General features: G+C 37.4%; 1 protein-coding gene across 13 annotated transcripts in view; it reads left to right on the top strand.

Moving 5' to 3' along the window:
* LOC128015851 (forkhead box protein P1-B) overlaps nucleotides 1-25,815 on the top strand; it is a 172,310-nt gene that overhangs the window by 108,960 nt on the left and 37,535 nt on the right. For 10 of the 13 annotated variants that reach the window (XM_052600054.1, XM_052600053.1, XM_052600049.1 and 7 more), the window contains 2 exons: nucleotides 20,984-21,121; nucleotides 22,150-22,242. In XM_052600054.1, coding sequence (XP_052456014.1) covers nucleotides 20,984-21,121; nucleotides 22,150-22,242 — 231 coding nt within the window. Of the gene's footprint in view, nucleotides 1-12,972; nucleotides 13,249-20,983; nucleotides 21,122-22,149; nucleotides 22,243-25,815 lie in introns of those variants that run through there. The other 3 variants (XM_052600059.1, XM_052600060.1, XM_052600062.1) reach the window with 2 other exon arrangements.

Raw genomic sequence — 25,815 nt, 5'->3', positions numbered from 1 at the left:
TCTTCCATATTGTAACATCCGAATGTGCCAAGAAGAAAAATGCAGGGTTTGGACTTGGTTCTATGCATCGATTGTTAACTGGATTTTGAGATGTACTGTAGATGTTGCACTCAAAGGTGGAGGAGGAGGTCTTTGATGAAACATTTCAAGGACAAAAAAATTCAAATAAAACATATGCATGGATAAATTGTTCACAATTAGATGCATTTAGAAAATAGATAGGGTTCATTTTCGTTTCATACCAACTTTAAGATCACTAAACAAACAAATAGCTCCATTTGTTTCTCATTTAATCTAGGAGAGATCTATTTTTCATCTTTGCCTGTTGAACAGTACTGGTGCTGACATAAATATATTTGTGTGTGTATGAGTGTGTGTTTATATGGGTGATCAGACATTATTTGTTTACATTCATACGGACGGTTGGTGGTACAACATGTACCTGTCAAAGCTTGACAAACAGGAAACTAATGCAGGCAGGGCTGAAGATTTGGCAGCACGTTAGCGTAGTGCTCTTTCATCACTCACAGTAATCTAACAAATCACGCTCAATGAAATCCTGTCAGTTTTAGCACATCAAGAGTGTGTGCAAGTGTGAAGAGCAAACAACATTAGCTTATCGAATAGAAGTACAGTAAGTATGAGGACCTCTCTCTCTCTCTCTCTCTCTTTATATTCTGTCTGATTTCACACTTACCGTAATTCTGTCAGCAGCAGTTAAAGGGGGCGCCCGGGAGCAGCCAAGCCTCCTGTCTAATCCTCCAGGCTTTCTATTTGCCTACCCTTTGTGATGCAAAGCAAATCCGGCCCTTTTCATTTCCCCATCCGCGCCCCTTTAAAAGAGAGCAGCTAGCCGTGTCTGATGCAATATTTACGTTTATTTGAGATCATTCTCGCTCAGATCCTTATCTCTGTTTGAGCAAGGTGGATGCTGTTTGTTTCATGGCGGAATCGCTGGAGACCAAGGGGCATATTTGTTCATTAACGCACATCCCTGCTTTGTGCGAGCCTGTTTGTGCGTGTAATGACTGTATTTTTAGTGGTACTTGCTAATGAATGAACATAAGTGGAACCGCAAATTGTATAGCATTTGAGTTGTTAGTTTTGTAGCATTGGATTTTCATCCTGACAGATACATGGAAAAACATACATTATACACGCATACATTAAAAACATACATCCATTGAAGGAGGGACCTGAATATCATAGGGAATTTTAGCTAAACTAAAACACCCTAGCACTCACATACTGTAGTAACACCCTGGTAACATGACACAGGTTTTGTACAACCTAACAAATCTTCATCTTCATAAAATGAAAAGTGTTTTTTTTGTTGTTGTTTTTTTTTTTTAGGTGTTGTGGTAGGGCTGCAATATTAATCGAAGTGTGGGACTGTGTTTTCTAACACATGAGCAGTTAATTATCCAGTGTTTTCAGTGTCTCAGAGCATCTGCAGTCTCATTTCTTCTCCTTCTTTTTATCTTCTCCTTCTTCTTCTTCTTCTTCTTCTTCTTCTTCTTCTTATAGTTGTTTTATTATTATTATTATTATTTATTTATTTATTATTATTATTAAATGCATTTAATACAATTAAAAACATTATTATTACTATTATTATTATTATTTTAAAGTCATTTTGATATATAGTTGCATCAACTTGACCAAATTGTTCAACCCTACAAACATTAAGCTTTAAATAAATTGCATTTTAAAATGCAATCTCAAAGTTTGTCAGAAAAAAAATGTACTTAGTTTTTTTTTATTATTATTATTTTTATCATACAACCATATGTTGTGGCATATCAGTATCATGTCATGCAGTGTAAAAGAAGTAGGATTGTGTAGATATCACTGGAGATAAGCCACAAGGGAATACATGCTTGTGACCTTTAGATTCTGTGTGAATTTGTTAGAAAGTGAGATAAAGCCAAAAGGATCGAGCTAAACAGCTTCACTCATCAGGATGAGGGGTCAGTGGCCAACAGATTCCACTATCCAGACTGTAAGTACGTAGAGGAGGAGCAGACCAGGCCTCAGCACACAAAGACGGAATTAAAATTCTAATTTATTAATGTATACAGAGAGTATAGCCAACCTGTCACTCACACCACTGAAAAGAAAGCATGTGTGTTTTTGTCTTTCACCCTCATGCTCTCTTCTATCTTTTTATCACGGAGTTCAAAATGGAATCCTAGCATACTGCATACGACTTTGTGCTGTATACTGTCTACTGTTTAAAAAAAAAAAAAAACTTGAATCAGTATGTAGGAACGATCATTTCAGACATATAGCCTACAGTATGCTTTGTTATGAATCAGTTTAAAAATTTATTTTGATATTTTACCTTTCTTTTTTGTAATCAGGGGTGGGGACAACCGCTCCACTAGGCCTGTCGCAGTTTTGCATTTTTATGTCTCTTCATGGTGCAGCAGAGTTTTTTTGTTGAGCGCAGTGCATTGTGGGATATAGTACCTAGTGTATCACGCTTTTTTTTATAGACTACTGACCATTTTGTCAATCTTTATTAATATGACACACAACATGGAACACAATAAGCATATGACAGACCGGAGCAGAGGCTAAACACACTCGGCTGGTCAGAAAAGCACAAGTAAATCACCAACAAAATGACATGTGTAATTAACAGAGTCCATGGCTTTTTACCACTTTACACCTACAGCAGAGAACGAGAGAGAGAGAGATCGAGAGAGTGCAACTCCCTCCTTGCTAATTACGGTTATCACTGAAATGGTAGGGCTTGAGTCATTAGTTCCATGTGCATTTAATTAGAGGCAGTCTGAAATTGGATTTAACTTATTACTTTTTCATGGATCGCTTTCTTGTCATCACTTCAAATTGGATTGCAACCCCAGGTAACTAATTATGCCCACCACAGGATCAGGAGTGGAGAAATAGGTAATTAGGAACAACACTTGCGGACCTTCCTTGATAGTCCACCCTCTCCATGGAATGAGAGAAAATGAAGAAGGTTGAAAAAAGAGTGAGGATTATTTGCAGCAATGCTGTGAAAGCAGGTGTGCTTAACTGTGTGTTGCCACTAGATGATGGGTAGGGAGCTGCCACCTATGGAGGATTACTTTGACGTGCAGCTGGGTTGACAGTGTTATTTTGACAAGATTGTGGCCCATTGTCTTAATACCCCTAGACACATTATGGTTTAGTTGATCATTGCAGAGTGTAAATGTCATGCCTGTCCTCATGCACTTGTGAACTTTTGCCGTTAAAGGCCGCTTGAGCGTAAACTTTTGCCGTTCACGCTTGAGCTGTCAAGAAGCTATGGCAAAACAAACGTGGTGTCAATAGGCAGCCTGAAAAGACAGGTTGTTTGACGCTTGTTGAGATTCGCAGATTTTTGGTGGAAACAAACTGGTGTCTTCCAAACATGTGCGAATCATCTGGAGGAGTTTGTTGCTGTACAAAAAAAAAAAAAAAAAAAAATTGATGGAGAAGCTTTAGCTTCTTTGTGAAGGCGCTTGTTGTGAGAATAAGAAAAAAAAATTATTAAATGATTTTAAAACATCTCAAGTCAAAAGGTGTGGGAATGATTGATCTCTATAGATAGATAGAAAATTAATAATAACCCAGACAAAAAAAATGGTTAGAAATATTTATTTCTTTACATATTTACGTATTTTTTATTTAACTAACTTTTGGCAAATTAATATTTGACCTTGATCACAGAATTCCACTCCCACACTAAAAAACTAGCGATTAAAGAAGCATTTTCCCTTGTTAATGTCCTCTGTGGCGAACAAAACTCATTCGCTCAGTCCTCAGTAGTCAAAAATGTCTTTTTTATTTTCAGTGTTTTGATGATGTCACAGGAAGTAATCAGCGGAGATGTTTTTCTCCTTCTGTTTCTCTTTGCCTTTTTTTCATGATCATATGCAGTCGCAGGGAGGGCAAGTGGAGGTCAAGCGATAATGTCCTCTCACTTTAACAAACGATGAAGGGCCCGCAAACCACCCCCCGACTTTCCATTCCACACACACACACACACACACAGACAGACAGACAGAGTGCAATTCCTCGTCTTCATAGAGTGCTACATGAAATAGTGCAGACGTCAGGCTTTGGCTTTCCTTCACCAATATCCCCTATCTTTTCTGCAGTTTTTTTTTTTCTCTCCAGTCTTTTTTTGGACTATAGTTTTTTTTTTTTTTTTTGGTGGAGACCCATGGCATTGTCCTGACACATGTATACCACAGTGCAACAATCTGTAACTCATTAGCGGTGTGGTGTGCTGGGGCTCGCTGGAGCTCGGCCAGAGCTTCCAACCTCTCTCACAGACAAACCCAGCACAGCGTAGAGCAATCCCAGCCACGAGCAACTCACCGTGAGACAAGGAGTCTCTGTCATCCCCTGCTCTGCTCTGGAGGTGACAATAGCTGCGTTTACATGGACAGTACTAATCCGATCGTAATAGGACTAGAAGCACAATCAGAAATAAAAAAGTCACATGTAAACACGTCAGTCGGATTGAATTGGCCAGATCCGACTAAAATTTTGATCGGATTGTAAGGGGTGGTTTATTCCTTCCGAGCGAGAGGACATGTAAACACTTGATCGGATTGAAAACCAAAACTGGAAAGTACTGCACATGCGCAGCGACTTAGAAATAGCGTAGTGACGTATGACGCACGGAACGAGCTGGTGAATAAAGTGTCATAAATAAGTGTCCTGTCATTATAAAACTCCCCTTTCACTCAGCATATGTGAAGTGGAACAGGACCACATCCCACCAGTAACGTTAAGCAGCACAACAGTTCATGTGCTGGTCGTTGCCTAATTAGGACCAGAAATAGATAAATATCACGTGTGCTTTTTAAAACAGTATGCAACAGCAGCGGGAAACTCTGTATATTAATGCAGTGTGCGCATCAAAAGAGTAAATCTGATCAGAAGCTTGTGACATGTAAACGCGCACATCAACCCGATCACTTTATTCAGCATTAATGTAAACACTACGTTCAGATTCGTCAATGAGAATGAATTCATTCCGATGGAAGCAAAAGTGTCCATGTAATCGCACCTAATATACATAATAAAGACATTACTATTATTGCTATTAAAATAACTGTTTTCTATTTTGACACGTTAAAAAATAATAATAATTCCTGTAATGGCAAATCTGAATTTTCATCACCCATTACTCCAGTCTTCAGAAATCATTCTAATATGCTGATTTGGTGCTCAAGAAACATTTCTTATTAATATCGCTGTTGAAAAGGTTGTGATTTTTGTATTTTTTTTGTGTATTTTTTTTAAACATTTATTTGATAAACAAGTCAATTTTAACTTTCACTAAATAGAAGCCAAGATATTATACAAAAATTGACTTTTTGTGTCTGACAGCAGAAAGTCAGATGGGTTTGGCAGCATGAGGGTGAGTAAATGATGACATAATTGTCTTTTAAGTTCATAATTGTTTTTGCTGCTTTTTTTTCGCTCCGAGGGAAAACTGTCTGCGTATTTCTCATTCCTTCATCTGCAGCTGTATCCACGTATCATTCCTGTTCTCTTCAGCCGTTTGTTTTTCTACTCATATTGTAAGAATGCATTATGTGTAACGTGTAGATGAGAAACAGGTTTGGATGATGCTGTCACGATGAGGTCATCACGCTTTTTTCCAGACCGTCTGGCCCAGCCAGTGAGTAACGTCCAACCATCAGATCGCTGTCGCATCAACTCCGAGCTCCGAGCCTTAAAGCTACAGTGCCATTTTTGAGACCTTTTCAATTCAGTCATGTTTCTTTTCTACCCCGAAGCCGTCAACCACCCCTTCTTCTTGTCTCCTCCCTTTCTCCTCTCGTCCCTCAATTCTTTCCATCTTTTCATCCATTTTCCACCGTGGTATACAGATGTGTGGTCCATGTTGCTATGACTGATTCATTCGTCCTGTTGGGAGTTTATTGATATATGTATATAGGTCATATTTGAACTCCAAAACACTAACAGCTATATGAGAAGCTTGGGGAAGTCTCTTGTGTGAAGCCACATCTGACGGCCTGTGGGTTCACTGGAGAACTGACAGTTGTCAGCGGTTAGCATGAGATGCTTGGGACAGAGGAATATGGGCTACTGTGATCAGTGTGTGTATGCTTAACTGTTTGAGTAGTTCAGCTCTTTCTCCCTCTTCTAATTTTTTGCTATGAGCTAATGTATTAAAGTTGTCATTAAGAGTAGACAAAACACACATGGTGTTGGTTTATATTTATTACAGATGTTAAAATACCCTGCTGTGGCCTAGTTCTGCTTTGTGTGTAAAGGTCGACTGAGTTTGGTAAAGCAAAGATGTTCACTGGATGCTCACTTGTGTTGAACATTCACTAAGCATGCCAGTCATTTTTTTTGTCTCTGACGCCATTGTGTTATTTTCGAGATCAGACGACTCCTGCTTTTGAATCGCTCTCGCAGTACTTTGATGTCATACACCGATCGGTCTGTGCAGTACCAACGCATATGCCAATGGTTTAGTGCGCCAATTCGTTCAAAACGTGGAATTAGAAATGAAATGCCGCTGTGGGTTGCTCTGAGAAAATTTTTTAGTTCTGATTTGTCTTTACCCTATGGTTGGCAAAATTAAGCAAAACGGACAATATTGTTGTCTAAAATAACACAATATTATAACACAATAATATATATATCGTCGGGGGGGCCCGGCGATCTCAACCGTCTGGCTGAGGCTAGCCTAAAAAGACTATCAGGACAGTTGACAGGCCACTGCTGCTTGTCGTCACGAAAGCTTATCGTTTTCATGTGTTTTTAAGCCTGACCACTTTCCAATTTAAACATTCAAGAGATTTAAATCATTCAAACACAAGACGCGGAAAATCTCAACTCGCGCTCTGTGTTCGGTGCGCACGCATCTCACAGTCTCAGAACCGCGTCTTGCCGACAGCGACACTAAATCGAGCTCTCCTTTGCGAAGTTCTCCTCGAACTTCCTCCTGTACCTGAACGAACAAATATAAATCGCAGTTTTAACAAACAGAAAAGGATGTGATTTCAGCACCACAGTGTTCTGGTGTTCAGGTCTCACACAGAGAGAGGCGTCTTAAAACACGTTTTAACACAGAATTTGCCTCTTTTTGATCTTGTACCGACAAAAACATACAAAATATGTCAAAATACCCGTCTTGGAAAGTATGTTCGAAAAAACTGTTGGTTATGTCTTGAGTGAAAGTAAACAGAAAAATATCGGATGTGTATTATATTGGATGGTTCATCGTCTCTTAAAGTGACCGTGCCTAATTTAGCTACTAGCTGCTGTAATGTTAATCCAAGAAAATGAAAAAAATAATATATATTTTTTAAGTTTTAATAGTAGGTGCAGGACACTATAATTAATTTAGGTAACAGAGTAGCAAAATAAAGCGAGCTGTGAAATATTATACCCAAAAAAATCTTCATACATTGGACTACTAGTAAAATTGATTAAAAAAATAAACAAAATGGGACCAAAAATTATTCAGACACTTTGACCTCACCAAGTTTTGCTTACGTGTTTATTTTTTTTCCTGAATTGCTAATGCAACCTTTTCACACCACAGACTGAACAAAATTAAGCATTGCTTGGTAATTGTTCAACAAAGTATTGATAGTTGTGCAAATATTGTCATAACAGTTGTCTGAAGTTTTGGTTGATTGTAATCCATTACATATCTTTCTATAAAAGTTATCTGACATTATCAAGATTAATTTGTTCTGACAGTTTCAACTCTGAGTTCTTGTCATATTTTATTACCATTTTTAACTAGAGCAAATAAACTGTGATAATGTAAGAAATGTTTAAGGTGTCTGAATACATTTTGGTTTGAGTGTTAATTACATTTTTATTGTGAAGACTATGCAGTGCTATTTTATATGTAATTATTTGTTTTCTGTACCTGGACACTTACAAACATGAGACAACTTAAACATTGTGGAATTAGCACAAATAAATAAATAGATTGAACATATAAATTAAACTATTTCAAACAGGGCCCACTGGTACAACCTGCACCGGGGCCCCGCTTACCCCAGCTACGGCCCAGTATATATATATATATATATATATATATATATATATATATATATATATATATATATATATATATATATATATATATATATATATATATATATATATTAGTGCTCATTAGAACTTGTAACACAGATTTTCTCATGTAAACAACATACCTGCAATAAACCATCAATATCCTCCAAATTAACTGTTGGCTTGAAAGCCATATTTATTACAGAAATAAAAACACAGGCATGTAAGTACCATTTGAATTTCAAAACAATCAATGCCAATAAAAAACAAAAATGATTTCCATGTTGAATTCTAAGTGGACTGCAAAAAAATTCCAAAGTATAGTCATTGCCAGTGCTTTAAGTGGGCCAGTACGCACCGGTACTCAGTACCGCCACTTCCAAATATAGCTCTTGAGCGTACCGCCACCTCTCCGTGCGCCCAGAACGTGCTTGTAGCGTACCGGTACGCTCATTTGGACATCTGTTTTAATAGAGGTTTTAATCTTTTACCTGCACTGCCGCTTTTCAGAGCGCCCTTCACAATGCAAGCTTCCTAATTCATCCCACCCAGAGCAGAAACTACATTACCCATTCACCCTTAAGTTATACAAGTGAATAGCGCATGTGTCGCTTTTCCCACTGTTAAGTGTCAACAACTCAAAGTGGCCGGAGAAGGTGTGTGAAACTCGTTGTGAGTTATACTAAAGCAAAATCTTGAGTATTTATTGTCTGATAAACATTAAAAACTGTCTGCGGAGGTTGAGTCGTCCTGCAGCCCCCGCTGGCTGTTCATTGGCTGCAGCATCTTTTTTCTAAGTTCTAAAAAAAATACCGTAGACGGCAAGGCACAAATTTAGATATTCATTTATCTAATTAATTTATAGCCTATGCACAAAGACAATATGATCTTTTTGTCCCCTTTTTGTTTTAAAGCTTGATGAAGAGAGAGAGCGCAAGTTGCTGCAGCTGCGAGGAGGACAGTGATGCACGTGTACAGGAGTGATTGACAGTTCGCGGCACTGTGTACAAAAAATACTCCGCTACACAATTATTTCGTTATTTTCGTCTAAGCTTATTAACGTTAGCGTTACAGAAAGGTCTGATTTACGCACTGTTACAGTCATTTTTTTTTTTTTTTTTAAAACAATGACATTTGAGTTCATGATTTTAATGTTGCTGTTTCTTGTGGCAGACTGAATGAAGAGTAATGTTTCTTGTGGCAGACTGAAGAGTAATCCGGCAGAGTTTTATACTGAAACTTTCCGTCTAAAAGTCCTTCCTTGGTCTTATCCATATTTCTTTGCACGTTGAACACACATAGGCCACAACTGGAAATAAAAAAAACTGCAACCGCGTTAATTGCGTTATTTTTTTTTAACGCGTTAAATATTTCAAATTAATCGAATGCGTTAACGCGCTAATTTTGACAGCACTAATATATATATATATATATATATATATATATATATATATATATATATATATATATATATATATTAGATGTTGTTTTTTTCTTTCCTGTCATCCAAATGTTTTGATGACTCCTCCAAAAATAGTGTCTGACTCAAAAAGGACCCACTCTGAATCAATCACAATAGCACATAAAGAAAACAACGTTCCCCCACCCACTTCATTTATGTCTAAAGTCAGCAACAAAAGCTCATGTTTTGACTGAAGGCAAAGCCGCAGCAAAGCGCAGACAGTGGAGGCACAGTTTTCGTTAACGTATCAGCGCGAGATTAATCAAACAAGATCTGCTCAATATTAAGCCGACTCGTCCCATAATGCAAATTGCTAAATGTGCATATAGTTTGTGGCGTCTGTAGTGATTGTCTGTTCCTCCAATACCTGTGCTAAATATCAACACCGCACATGTACTGTACTGAAACTGCTGGTGTCATGATAGACAAGAGGTCAGAGATGACTGTTTGGTCTCTGCTCATTCATTAATAGAAGTGACATTCAAGATGCTTGCACCTCTGTGAGTGTGTGGCTCCTTCAAAATGAAGGTTGTTGCCCACAGCACCAGCTGTTTTCTCTTAACATCACACCTGTTCGGCTAAAGCCTGTCTAACTAACAAAACAGATTATATTTAGTCACAGGACAGCATTACAAATGAGCTTATTTAGACCCGCTCAAAGGTCTAAGAATGCTCTCAGAGCAAGGATATCTCCGTCATAGTAGCAGTGCTAGAACCCGTCAGGTCTGTAGTGGTTTGGCGATGACTCTTCACAAGAGGATTTGTATGACTGTGTGGCTTATCTCGAATCAGTTTCCCCTTGGCCCAGTGTCACCCTGACAGTCATACAGGGAACCGCGGAGCTGATCTGAGATGGAGTGCATTATTTTTTGTGTGTCAGCCTCGCGAAGGAGTCAACCTGTGCTTTCCAATTATCTGTAACAAGACATAAATGAATAGTGTTGGTTCTGTGACTCACAAAGTGATGGAGTGAATAAACAGCAAGATCTATTAGACGGCTTGGATAGAAAGAGTATGGGTAATTATGGCGTACAGGCCCGAACACAGCACAGATAGATGTGGAAAGATGGAGAGAGAGAGAGAGACAAGAAGAGGAGGCTGGAACTGTATGTCTGCTAAATTTATCATGAGCCCTTTGGGAGCAGTGAAATGAGAACAGTGGCCTATTACTGCTAAGACGGTGTTTTATTGAGAATATGCCAACATTCTGCCCAGGGGAGACGGCATAGGAGAAGGGGGTATGGCCAACTGGTGTGTGTATGTGTGTGTTAGTTCATGTGAGCGGCTGCATACGTTATTTGTGCATACTTGCACGGCTGCTTGCCTTTTTGCCCTTGCTTGAGGATATGTGTACGCACTTCTGAGAGTGTTTGTCAGGGAACCAAAAAAATATTTCATTATTCACTAAATACAGTAAGTCATGTATAGACCTTTCATTCTTAGGTTCTTTAAGTCAGTAATTAATACAGCTGATATCAGATGGGTTACAGAAATTGTTGTTAACAGCCTCACATACAATTACACGCAACATACATTCCACTATTTGAATATGATAATTATTTAATGTCGTTATGTTAGAGTAGAGTACCATGGTATTACTTTGTGATGCCGCCAGATTACTTCTTTATAAAGGTATTACGTCTTTAAAAAAAAAAAAAATATATATATATATATATATATATATATATATATATATATATATATATATATATATATATATATATATATATATATATTCTTTTGCAATAAACAAATAATGTATATATAAATAAGATCTTTTTTTAATTATGTATTTTTAGTGTAAAATTCTTTTTTTTTTTTTAAATCAGTAATGCCTTTTCATGTTTCATTTAGATTTTTAAATGTTCATAATATTTCATGTTTTAAATGTTTCATTAATGTAATTCAAAATATTTAAAAATACATTCTTGCCTGGACATCATATTTTCTTAATTATGATAATTATTTAGCATTGTTGTTTCTCAAAGTACAGTACCATGGTATTAATTTGTGATGCAACCACAGTATTTTGTTATATGGTGTTGTTTGTTAAATAGCATGTATGTATTCATTATTAATTAACAGTTTCCCCTCAATAAACTCCTAATTAGCTGCTTATTAATAGTTACTAAGGTAGTTGTCAAGTTTAGGTATGGGTTAGTGTTAAGGGATCTAAAATATGCATGCCTTATCCATGCAGAACAAGGCATTAATATGCGATTTATTCGTATTAATAAACAATCAATATGCTAGTAATATGCATGCTAATAAGCAGCTAGTTAATATTGAAAATTGATCCTTAAATTAATTTTATTTATCTATTTCGTGATATACATTTTAGTAATTTGGTAATTTTAACAGTAAAAAAAAAAGACTATTAATGTGATACAAAATCTAAAAATCTAAAATAACCTTGCTGAAATTTCTTGCATGCAAAGAGAGCAAGAAAGCATTTCCTTGCATTCTTGCATGCAAAGAATTTGCAATTATTGTGTCAACTATTGATTAAGTCAGTAAGGTTAACCTTTCTCTCTGGGTTTTGAACATGTAATATAAAGTTTGCCAATAGGGGGCAACTTTTCTGTGTTTTTCCCCCCTTTTTTATAATGAAAAAAGTGTGAGAAGGTGTTGATGTTTTAATCACTTGCTAGCGCTGGGCACTTATGTTCTAACTGTTTGCAGCAGAAGTGGGGCTGCAGTGTGTGTTATTTTATGTGGGAAATTAGTGGATTTGGATCGGAGAACTGTGAATTAAACCCACACACAGAGTCAGTCTGTGAATGGAAACTGTAGCCTTTTCCATATTTGAAGTTTGTGACTGGTCAAGTAGTTTAAAAGGTACTCTTTTAACGACTGCAACATGTTACAATTATTGTCAAATTGAATTTAAAAAGTCTAATTTAATGTAAATGTATTTTGCAAAATGTAATATTTATAGGACTGTCATTATGTTAAAAAATAGAAAAAAGGATTGAATCTTCTGTATTTTTTGTTTTTAAAATGAATGGCCAAGATTGTGTTACCATAAACGATTTCACTTTATAAGAACAATAACAACTTGCGGAATCTCTTTGTTTTTCCCCTCACTCTTTCTCTCTGTCAGATAGTGTTTGCTTATCTGTTGTTTAATTAAAGGGTTTCTTTTCTTCACCCTTCTATTGTTTCACCAGCACGGACAAAACCTTTGCTAGGGTCAGAGGGTTAACAGCCATCAACTGTGCTGCTTTTTTCTTTTTGTTTTGTTTAGGTCCTTTTTGTTCTCTCTCTCTCTCCCCCTCTCTCTCCTTTTTTTGTTTTATAGGGTCCCACACAAAGGCATTGCTTCACCTGACCCCCTCCCACCCCAAACACACACACACACACACACATGGCCTGCGACGGCCCCCGGCGGCCCCCGGCGGCCCCCGGCTGCTGCTTGTGTCGCCATTTGAATTGATTATGTTTAGAGGGCTGCTTGTGATTGGTGGAGAAAGGGCGTGGTTGATTGGATAGTTTTGTATCTTGTCAGCTAGGGAGCAACATCGCGCGTGCAATCTGTCCATAACCCCGGGAAAACAGCTTGAGACGCGGCAGCACGCGCACAAGCTTGCTGTAAACGCCTCTCTCTCTCTCCCTCTCTCGCTCTCTCTCCCTCTCCGCTCTACGACTCGTGTCTCCTCATCTTCCGCGATCCTCCAAACGGCCCAGCTTCTCTCTGTTTACCCTGCCAGCCAAATGGAGTTTGTCAGGTTTGTCAATATGATTGATTCTGTCATTTTTTTGTTAAAGAGCTGTTTCTGTTGTCGTGGAAAAGTTTTACAATGCAGTACGTCTAGGGGGAAAGGAAGAGAGGTTGATTTCTCTGCACGCTGTTTGTATTAGATTCTATCATGCTAGTTGATTAGGAGACGTGTAAATGTGTGTAAGCTGTGATGTGATTATAAGTTGCTGTTTGAAGCTTCTCCTGTGAGTTGGAGCTTACAAGCACAGAATTTGAATGTGAGGCATTTGTTAGATGTTATTTTGTGTTATACATTCATATTTTTAGTTGAAAACAATTATAGTTATGCAGAAACTTGTGCAGCTTTTTTTAGTCAATACATTTTTGTAAAAAGGTTTTTTAGAATACGCGCAGTGTTGGAATTGTTTATTTTAATTTAGATTGTTCCGTTTTGTATTTTATTCTGGTGAAAATGAGTGGCGTGTGTGTGTGTTGAGAAAGGTACGCTCCTCTTCATGGTTACCTATATTTAAAAAGGGGCAGGAACACACTCTGATTTGACACTTGTGTCATGGGCCCTCTGTGTGTGTGTGTGTGTGTGTGTGTGTGTGTGCGTGTGCGTGCACGCAAGAGTATAACCATATTTCACATGCCAGGAGTGTGATCATTGAAACTAAGTTAAAGTTTTGACACTCTCCTGTAGTTTATGTGGGCTGTTCATTTCTTCACTTGCTTGTTTGAAATATATGTATGCTGAAAAATAATCATTTGATATTTTATTGATGCGTTTAAAGCAAATGGCTTGAATGCTGATATGATCAGAATGCAAGTTTATGGTTGTTGTCCTTATTTAGTTTGTGAAGTTTGGGACTCAAGGTCGGTGGGGTTTTCGGTACGAGGATGGCAGGAGAGGACAGGGAGAGGTAACGACTAGACGTGTGGAAAATAAAGGCTAAAGAGGGAGCCTCGCGGAGTGTAATGCCGCACAGCTGTGACCACCGGGCCCCTTCTTTTAGAAAGCAAAAGAGAGGGGTGAGAGCTGATTGGGCTGACAGTTTGTAATCAGCCTTGATTTATTGTTCATTAGGAGTGCATTAGGGCCCGCTCTGGCTGGGGCCGAACCACATTCATGTTGTGCCCTGATAGGCCGAGAGCCTGCCAACACCTGTCATTTCTACCGCTCGACGCGTATTAGCAGTGACGACAGTGTTGGTGTGTGAGAGAATATTCACATGTGTGTGTTTACGTGAGATGGCAGAACAAGCAATCTGTGTGTGTGTTCAATAGATAGTTCCCATGGGAAAGTTTTTTTTTTTTTCATCAAGATTAAGAGGAAGAAAAGAGTTGGGGGTTTCTGGTTAGCCGTTCATGCAGCTGACCTCTTTCACAGACATCTTGCTCTACATGATGTGGTAAGAGTGGAGAATACTTTGGTGATGATGACACACCGCGTTACCAGCTGTTCTCTTCTGTTGTCTTTTTCCTTCGTTCTCCCACAGGAAAAAGATAAAGAAAGAAAAAGTTTGCTTGTTTTTTTTTTCTAAAGATGCATCTCTTCTTCCTTTTCTTGTACTCAGCTTCCAGAAAGCACACCAGGTGAGCATCCTCTCAGGAAGAAGCAGTGTAGTGACGAATTGCTCCAAAAGACACTTTTATGATATACTGTATAGCAAAAAAAAAAAAAAAAAAAACATTGCGGCTGCTTTTTCGACTCACATCTGCAAGTTTATACTTTGAAAACTAATTTTAGCATGGAACAGTACAAATTTAGAGATTACTGTATATTCAGTTGAAATATTTGACCCTTATAAGTTTTGATTTTATTTAACAAATTACGTCAAACTCATTTGTGTCTTCTTTTCAGAATTAGCTCAAGTGCTAACAGTAGCTTTAACCAATATTTATCAACTCCGGTGGCAAACATCACAACATGACCAATCAAAACATGAATTGCAATTCACCAAAGACTTTATGTGATGTGATAGAAACACAGATTAGCGTTGTCGTTGTATGGCGTTGTGCAGAATGGGACTCCTCCTATGCGAGGATGTGACGACCATTGTCTCAAATAAATTCTCAATTTGAGGAGGATTTGTGCAACTGTGATCTTAATTAAATCTCCACCGACTCCAATAACACGTCTGAAGGCATGCGCGACGTTGCGTAACCTCGCTGAGCTGGTAAACTATAAATCATATCAGCAGGATGAGTAGAGCGAGAAAGAAAGAGAGAGGGTGCAGGAGGGAGGAAAGGGCGTTAAGGTGTAAAGTGGTCGAATGCAGTCTGTTGACACCATTGTTTTTAGTGGCACATGTCAGACTGGGTTGAGCGGGAGATGTTCAGTGGTCCCACATTATTTTAGTATGCGAGGAGAATCACGTCAAGGGTCAACTGGGGTTGAATTTTGTGAAGAGAAATTATTATTGCTGCCAGTTATGAGATTATCGCCACCTCAGTGACAAATTTACCAGTGGGAAGCTCTTTGAGCCTTGATTTTTGTGAGTTTGGGGCATGTTATTTAAGGCATCATTGTGGTTGCTAATTGGTTTTTATGATGAATTGTAATTGTAAACATGTGTACTGTTGATGAAAAATAGCTATTTAATAGTTCAAGCTTGATGAAAATGAAAAAATGAATAATTTAGTCTAGTTTTTAGTTAAACAGAACTACTTCGCATCATTCTTTGTTGCAGCATAACAATGAATATAACGTTTTAAATAATGAATAGTAATACATTTGAAATATAGTTTTTTTTTTTTTAATGATGAGTTGCTAGTGATGTTCCTCATTTGTAAGTTTCTGCTAAATAGAAATAAAGAGATTATGCATTTATTGCACATCCTTTGCTTTTTATGTACTTGCACTAGAAGTAAACAGTCAGCCTTTGCTGGAAAGTGAAAATGGGAGAAATAACTGAAATTGCCCAAAGCGCCCATTTAATTCTGACCGCAATCACATCATAATTACGTTTTCCAAACTGTAAAGTAGGCACTTTCCAGGAAGACTTGAAGGCAGTAGATGTCAAGGGTCAGGATATATTTAATATAAAATATAAATATAAATTCAGTTTGCTGGTGAGAAACCTCAGTAAAATATTTTGAATCTGCGTTCTAGTTTGTGTGCTTGTGTATTTATTTTTTGTGTTTATCCAAGGCACGACACATGCCCGTAGCACATCCATAATGCACCCATCCACAGTTAGTGCACGAGATCAAGTGAATATCCCCGAGCATCAGCTAGGAGGTTCCTGGGGCTGATGGTCCACCCCTTCGGGACACCCACCTGCAGTGGGGTTGAGTTAGTGTGGGAAAGGCAAAGCTGAACCTCATGCTCTCCTTCGCCCTTGCTTGTTTGTTTTACAGCAGAGCGGGCCAGCTCTGCTGAGAACTTGTTTGTTTGTGGTTTAGAAGTTAATTAAAGCGCAATCTGGATTTTTGTTTTTACAGTTGCCTTGAATGGCCGCTTTCCCCCCGCAGAAACTGCTCGGTAAATGGGCAGAAAATGTGACTATGATTATCCTGTTTATGTGAACTGTAAACGGGCTGCGAGAGAGCCAGAGCGAGGAAGAGGGAGTGGAATTATTTGTAGTTCAGAAGAGGCTGGGGAGATGGATATATCTCCGCTTCTGCCCCAGTGTGTTTTTGCTTTCTAATAAAAACAATAATAATAATAATTGTATGTGCATGTTTTCAGAAATGCATAAATATTAGACAAGAATATCTCCATTTAATCTATTAGGAATTGAAAATTTGGTTTTCAAACTGTGTTTTTAAAACGTTCTACTCCGATTTACCCTTTTTATTAGCTTTTTTTTTTTTTTTTAAACAAAACAGAATTTCTTGAGATTACAATTGGGCATTCAAATAAATAATTACACCATGCATGCAATAAGAAATCTTTTTTTACGTGGCACGCACGCACGGACAATGCTATTCACTGTATCTCTGGACAAGGTAAAGCAAGAGGCTTCAAACAGACCAAACCTCCTCTGATTTCTCAAGGGCTTGTTATTTTGTACTTCTCAATTCTATTTGATGTCCTGACAAAACAAGATGACACTGGGGAACTGGCTTTAAAATTTGATTTTCTTTTTTTCCTGCCCTCTTTCTTTCTTTTTCTGCAACCTGTTTCCGTGCGGCCAGTTCAATGTAAGAGATGCTCTGATTGAAGTTGCCCCCGTTCACTCTTCATCTTAATTGCCTATCTCTCTTTCCCTTTCTCTCTCTCTCCCTCTCTTTCTCTCGTTCACTCCATGCATGACATTTTGCTCTCTCAGGAAGAATGCGTTCTTTATTAAGTCAGCATCAGTATTTCTGAGGTTCGTCAGATGTTTCCTCGTTAGAGCCGTATTCTTGGATGCCGTTTCCTTCTCATAGTCATACTGAAGATGAACTGGATGATGGATTTGAGCGCTAGGCTTAAATGAGCTGGGTCCGCAGCTGTTTCCAGTACGCCAATCTCCCAGCTGGCAGTGTTCTGTTGTTGTATACATTGAGATTCAACACCTTCAAGTTTTAATGATTAATAATTTACTGATGAATTTTATGCCCATTAATGTGGGCAGATTTACATGTGATTAAAAAGGCAAGATGTATTTTGTATAATGATTGTTTTTAATTACATTTTTGTTTTGCTTTGTCCTTTAAAGTCTTTTTTAAAAAGTAAAAATTAAATGTTTAACTTTTTTTTTTTTTTTTTACATTTAACAATATCTTGACTTTTTTTTTTTAAGTGAGTGTGAGGATTACTTATTATTATTATTATTATTATTATTATTATTATTATTATTATTATTATTATTGATGTTTACATGTGTTGGCATGTAAATGATGTGTGTGTGTTTTGGGTAGAGCCAGTGGACAGCATGCCTGCGCTAGCTCCTTGCCTACAGTCACATAGCAGCTGTTTGAGTATGTTACAGTTTCCTTGTGTGTGTATGTGTGTGTGTGTGTGTGTTAATGTGCTACACTCGCACCTGGCCTACACCTCTCCTTAGCTAAATTCATAACCATCAGCTTCTTCCAGTTTGCTCCCTTTCCTCCTCTCCTAATAGTTCTTTCTTTTTCTGTGCAAACAAGTCTTGGTCTGTTTAAAACTGTCCAAATGACAGCTGAAATATGCATTCATATATCAATATCAATTTCATTTTGCACACTTCCACAATACCGGCCAGAGGAGAAGAGTGAACAACTCTGAGCAGTAAGCAGCGGTATCCCTCACTCCTCTTGAGTGCTGCTGATATAGTGGCCAGGATGAGATTCTTCTGCTGAAGTGCTTCTCTTCTGCAGCAGGCCTGTCTTAAAGTGATTCCAGCTCATTCACCAGTGGATTAAATGCTAGTAGTTACAATGATCAATGGGTTAAGAGGAGGCCCATCCCTCTCCCCACTAATGACCTCAGTGGTAATGGGCAGTAAAATGTGAGCTGTAATAGGTTTGGTAGAAGTGGACACACACACACATACACACATTCGTGAGGTAAATGAGGGTGTGAAGTTGGTGTCAGTGTGTCTGTAAGGTGTGGATTTAAAGGGTTTAATTGGAGTAGGCTGGTGTTGTGATTTGTCATGGCCCGAGAAGTTAGTAAATGTTTGTTACTTCTTTTACAAAGCATTTACCTTTACGTCAGATATGTTTTAAAGTCTTTATTTGGTAGTTGGAACCGTTATAAAATCTATTTTATAAAGTTGCTTGGTTTTAAGGATGGTTCCAACCTTTACAAAAATATTTTGAGAAACACAAATTGTTATATATATAATTATTATTATATAACATAACATCAATTTTTTTTTTTTTTTTGTACGATAATTTCAGTTACGTTTTTTTAAGAGTTAAAGTTAGTTTCTGAATTTGACAAACAAAAATGAAATCATAAATACAAAGTCTAATTCAATTTGTCTTTATTTATGCATTATAATTAAGAAAAAAGTTCAAAACCAAACTCAACAGTAGTTTACTCAAAACCGAAGATCAATCAAACATTTCTGAAAATTTTAGAAAAACACATTGTTTGTGTTTAAATGTTATGTTGTAAATTTAAATCTAATCAAGTCAAATTAAATTAACTTTAGTAAAAATATCAGCTACTTTTATAAACATTACATTTCAAAAACCATGTAGACATTAAATAATAATAATAACAACAGCACTAAAATATAAATTAAAACTGAAAAAAAAAAACATTTTATAATATTCATAAAAACTATAATAGTATCTCTATGATAAAGTCAAATTAATCAAATTAGCAAGAATTTCTTAGCTAAGTATAAATGTACCCGTGCCTGGTGTCCGTGTGTTTTAGCTTGTATTGTCTCACCACCCACCCGTCTGCCTCTTTGACCTTCAGAATAGTTCATCAAAATTAGTGGCGCTGAGAAACAAGGACATGAGTGCATAATGACTGTGAAATGAAGAAATCAAGGGGTGCAGACTATGCAAATGGTGCGCTAAGTCATGTGAAAAATGGGTCGCATATTAAGATGTAACACCCGTGTATTGGGGTGTATGCATGTGTTTTACTTTGATCAGAGCACCACATCCATTTTGGTGATGAGTTTATAAAACATTCAAGTCTTTCTTTGTAACACTGTGTGTATTTAGGAAGTTCTTTAAAGGTTTTTTATTGTTATATTCAGTGTGGGCTGTAATAGGCGGAGACAGTGTGGAGGTTAACCCCGGTCCTCACAGAGGCAACAGACTCAATTACATTCATCAAGACGGGAGAAATTTAAACGCGTGTCAGCGGTTCTGAATCAGATGCAATTGGGGTAACCTTGGTGAAGGGAGACTGTCGCCCTAATGTCTGGCCAATCAGGAGCAGATGTGAGACATACATCTGCGATCTCGCACACGCTCGCTAAAACACGCTGGGGATATGTTAACAGTTGCAAATGCCCGCCGCTATCAAGTTCAGCACAGACGTGGTTTGTCACCCAATGTCACAAAGGAGATTTTAATGGCGTGGAGTATCAGAGAAAAGCTGACACTGAGACACACACGTACACTGTATTCATGCAGCCTCTTCTCTAATTAAAGACCCCTGTCAACAGCACGAGGACCCTCTCAATGTCATCACACGTCATTTTCCTTTCCGGCCATAATATGTTCTAGTTTTTTATTCAGCTTGAGCTTGTTTGAATGCCCTTTAATGTGTTTTTTGATATTTCTTTTTTTTAGAGAGGGGGGATTTTTTCCCCCTCCATACTCATGAATTGTTTTTGATGAACTAACAAAGGACACAGTCGACAGCGTATCCTGCATTTATTCGTGTTAATTGATATTCAGCGATTTTAAGTTTATAAACACTACCGAGAGAGGTGTGACCCATTTTAGTGAAGTATCACAGGGACAAGACGTGGGGGCAATCATGAAAGAAAAATGAAAATACAAAATGTATTCACACAGTCACAAGCAAAACATGGACAGCACTCCAGAATAATGGCCTGTGTGTGGCCTTGTCAGTGGAGTGGGACGTTTGATGATGGGGACGCTCTGTGGTTGTTCAACTGTGTTTGTGTGTGTGTGTGTTTTGTATCTTTCAGTCTCCTATCAGTCAATGCAGCTTTGGCTTCTCGTATCAATGCTTCTAAAAGCTCCTCAGGTGGTTTTAGAGAAACAAATCTTGATCTTCATCTGGTGACAGGTTACTGACAGGATATGTGATATGTTATCTTTAGTGTATGTGTTGTAGAATATGGGAGTATTTTGTGATTATCCAATTGCCATTGTATTCATATGTCTGTCCTCTTCCTGTGTTTGTGTAGGTCCCAGTTTCTGTTGCTATGATGACACCACAGGTCATAACTCCTCAGCAGATGCAGCAGATCCTCCAACACCAAGTTCTGAGCCCACAGCAGCTCCAGCTGTTACTGCAGCAGCAACAAGCACTGATGTTACAGCAGGTGCGCACTGTCTTTCTGTTTCAGACCATGGACAAATGTTTAAATTTCTTTTATTCTGTTCGAATAGAACTATTAAGAGCCATTGAGGGTATGTGTGTCACAATGGGCGCAATGTGAAGTGGAATTCAGTAAATAAGTAAAAAAATAACTAATTATTAATTTGATAATTTAGATGATTATCATAATATTTTGTATAATTATTGATATTATTGTTATTATTAATATCATCATCATATTAATACAATAAAAATGAATACAGCAGGTATTATAGTCTGTTAGTCTTGTAGAAACATATTGGGCATATTTCAACACAGTTTTGTACTGTAAATATCATTATTATTATTATAACTATAATAACTTAATACAACAGGTAAATATAGTCTGTTCATTTTGTCTGGTTCGTTTTAATATGATGTGCATATTTCAACCATTTTACAATGGTTTCAACAAATCAGAGTTTAGAGTTAGAACTATTATTTATTATTTAATTAATTGGCAAAAGAATGCCCTACAAACAGTTAATTTATTTTACATTGCATTGAGCATACAGTACATCCCTCTCTTTAATCTGCTTTAACTGTTGTCTACATGACCAACAAATGGGCAAGAAAAAAAAAATATTGTTTTACAAGAATTTGAAATATTCCAATGAAACAACTTGTACAGTTCTATGGTAAATCTGTGACAGATGACTCAAAGAATTCCATTCATTCTGAATATGAGCTCTTTACTGTTGGCTGTTCCTGATTCTCAGGAAATGTTGGGTTTTGAAATGAGAGTGAGGGATCTGTAAACAAACTCCCAGATGTTCACAGTTTGATGTTCAACTTCTGTTCTTATTCAAAGCGATTTAGAAATAATTGTGTAAGTATTATTATGCCACAAATATTTAATATAGAATAATTTAGGTAATGTACTGTAACAAAATGTCTTAATTCTAACGATCAGAGTGGAGGGAAATAAAAAAGAAAACATAACAGAAGTACTGAAGAGGTGTCTTTAGTTTATGACTCTGTGTGACTTTGCAGCAGCAACTCCAGGAGTTCTACAAGAAACAGCAAGAACAACTCCACCTTCAGTTCATCCAGCAGCAGCATGGCAGCAAACAGCAGAGTAAAGAGGTATGCTGGCTGTATTACTTTACACATACTGTACACTCAGCCCTGGTGTTCATTACCTGCTCCCAGTGCATCCAGCAGCAGAAGAACACAAGCAAAACCATTCCAGGCCACTGTTGTGTTATTTTGAGTTTTGACAATGGGAAGAACCCTTTCCTGTTCTTCTATTTCTACACCAGCAATAAGCGCCAACATCTTTTTCTGTTTATTTTGATATTCTGTTTTAAACAGTTGTGATATTAAATGTATTTATTTGATGTTGCCCCTCCAATATAATATATTTTTTCCAGAATAATTAGAATTTAGATTTTTTTTTCATTCTTTTGGAAGGAAGTCACTTGCATACTGAAGAGGATTATGGCCAAGCAATATTAATAATAATAATAAAAAAAAACATTTAGATATTAAAGTCATTATAATGCGAGATTAAACTCATGTGATGTCTAAATCATTAAATCATTAAATTGTGAAAAAAAAGTTTTGGTGTTTTGAGAAAAATCTGTTGAGAAGAAACTCATTAAATTACTAGAATAAAGTCGAAATACAATTCTGAGAATAAACACACTTGTGTCATGTTAATTTTATCTCGTTGGAATGCTTTCATAGAGAGCAATGCTTGTGATAATAGCATGTGCTGTCGACCAGAGTTGGAATCTGCCTTTTTCCGAACTTGCGCATCTTCCTTTTTTCATCAAATATCACATCGGATGCTATTAACACTGAGTGAAAATAGTGATATATTCTATTCACTCTAAGTGACAACAGCAGCATTTTTAATGATGTGCTATTTACGCTAAGTGAAAATAGTGAATTTATTTACGCTATGTAAAACTAACAGATTTTTGCAATAAGTGTAAATAGTAATTATATGCTATTTATACTTATAAATAGTGACAGATACTATTTCCACCTCAGTATTGTTGTACATTAACAGGACACAATAATAACTTGTGTAAAATATTTTATTTATTAAAATTATTCAATAGAATCTGCCTTACTGTTAAAAAGTCTTCCCTATAGCCTACTAACCCCTAAACCTACCCAATTAATACATCATTATTAAACAGTCATTGGCAAATGATTTCTATTTTCTGATGTGATATGTGATGAAAAAAGGAAGAAGCGCGAGTTTGGCAAAAGGCAGATTTGAACTCTGGTTGACAGCATAGGCTTCATTCACGAGCATTGATCTCTACAACCTGTGCCACTGCACACGCTGATCAACACTGTCCATGAGATAAATTAAACATGACATGAATGTGTTTGTTCTCAACAATTAATTTCAGATTTTTTTCTTGAAACACAATGACTTTTTTCTTGAAATTTTATGAGCTTATTCGGAACATTTTATTTCAAAATTTTTCTCAAAATTTAACAAGTTCAGTTTCACATTTTATTATTGCTTGTCCCTAATCCTCTTCCGTACTTACAGTCGCCAAGGCAGCATTTGTTTGATCAAAATACAGTAAAAGCAGTGATATTATAAAATATTATTACAATTTTAAAATGTAATTTATTCCTGTGATGGAATAAAGTGTCACATAATCCTTCAAAAAAAAAAAATTGAAGTTCAAAAGAACAGAAAATCTGTGTAGTTTTGTCACAGTTAAATGTATTAAATCAGTCTAAAAGTACAATTTTATTTGCCAAAATATTTAATAAACACTTGTGATTCAACAAGAAATTGGTGCGCAGAATCCGAATAGATTATTTCATGAGTGCTCTGTGTATTTATATTTATGTGTACAATATGACCAGATTGAATGCTACATGAGGCTTCCCCACTGACAGAAATACAGCACAGTTGTAGTATATCTGAAGTCTTCTACCTCTTTGTCTTTCTCTGTCTTGTTTCATTTTAAGGCTGTATCACCAGCTGTGTTTCTGGCTGCTCTAATGACAGCAGGAGAAGCCAATGCTCTGGACAAAAGAAGCGATTATCGCACGGTCAAAAGCTGTTCAGAGACGATCAGAGTTTCACTCTTTAACTTCCCCACCGAGAGCTTAGAGCTCAAACTGTAACAGGAGAGCGAGTGTATAAATGAAGGCGAACGTAATAAAACACACACGCACACACACACACGCATACACATGTTCTCACATGCTTACTTCAAAGTCCCCCAACTCGCTAATTAATGAACTGGGGGCTTCAGTTTGGACAAGTTGTGGTGTGTTGCCTCCATAAATCAATGCAACAGGACTGTTTCTCTTGCCTCTGACAGAAGCTGTCACTCTTACTCTCTTTCTTTCTCTCGCTCTCTCTCTCGTGTCAGAAGGACAGATGAGGGGAAGGGGCTCTAAAATAGGAGGGGGGCTGAAAGAGAGAGGGTGGCACCGTCAAAAGAAGAAACAATTGATCAGCTGAATGGAACGTGATGAACAGGAAGAAAAACACCATTTTAAAGAGTATTATGTATGATCACAGGAATTTGATGCAGCCCTCAAGAGGCTCTCCTCCGTCTGCGCGTGTTTTTCTCTGTCTCTCTCTCTCTCGCACGCCCGCTCCTTTTCTCCCCCTCCTTCGGCTTTCTCTCGTGCAGTCATCAAAAGATGGAATACGAATTGTTGCAGCGACTCCCCCCACGGGGGTCGGACAATAACCCCCTGCTGCTGCTTTGTGCCTCTTTTATTTAAAAGACAACACAATTTCTTAGGTTTTCAAAGATTTTTAACTTTGGATTAGAGAAGATGCAATAAAAGGGCCTGCCAGCGTCAGTCTGGATCATGTTGTCATCCTCTCTGTTCTTGCCATTCTCGCGTGCCACTCCGAGTTAACCTCCCGTTTGCAAGCTGGGCCGGCATTAACACTTCGGTTAACACTTGTGTGCCAAGAAAGATCTCGAGTGGTTCATGCTGACATATGTATGGAAATAAACACACTTTATAATGTGGTGCAATTTTTATCACAAGCTGATACTCTAATAGTGTCCAATCAAATCCGAATGGAATCAATTGAAATAGTTTTTTTTTTTTTTTTTTTTCATGTAATTTTGAGCCTTTTAAAGTTAGAAATAGATCTCTTACATAATTTTATTTGTAAAGAGTATTTTACATAAAAGTCAACATTGTGTTTTCTGTCAATTTCCATGGACTTTTTGCTTTTAATTGTCCTGGTAATGAAAAAGAAGACTAGGGTAATGTGATCAGGACACGACCTGGAACTGAACCTGCTTCTCTGTGGGAGCACCACAGCATGCATATGTTGCACTACCATTGCGCTAACCAATGACATTAAAACAGTTGTATGTCCAAAGCCTCATGATTAGAGTTAGAGCAGGGAGAAAGAGAAAGAGAGAGAAAAAGAAACAGACCTTTGACGATGATGGGTGGACCATAAATGAGAAAGGAAAAAAAAAAAAGAGCGAGCACTTTATCAGGCTGTTTCAGATCTGTTCTGGGTCTAAAGGTTGACCTGTTCACTGCTGTGCTTCGGGACCTTTTTTGTGTGCCTTCTGTTTGGAGAAATAAACACAAAGTGAAGCATCCTGTGTTTGGGAAGAGGGTGCGGCACACAGCTTGGCAAAGCTAGTTTGCACTTTAATGTACCAACAAACATGCACACACACACACACGTGA

Source organism: Carassius gibelio, chromosome A6, assembly GCF_023724105.1.
Source record: "Carassius gibelio isolate Cgi1373 ecotype wild population from Czech Republic chromosome A6, carGib1.2-hapl.c, whole genome shotgun sequence".
NCBI classification, from domain to species: domain Eukaryota; kingdom Metazoa; phylum Chordata; class Actinopteri; order Cypriniformes; family Cyprinidae; genus Carassius; species Carassius gibelio.
The sequence above is the reverse complement of the archived record's forward strand: the minus strand, read 5'-3'. Positions and strand labels throughout refer to the sequence as shown.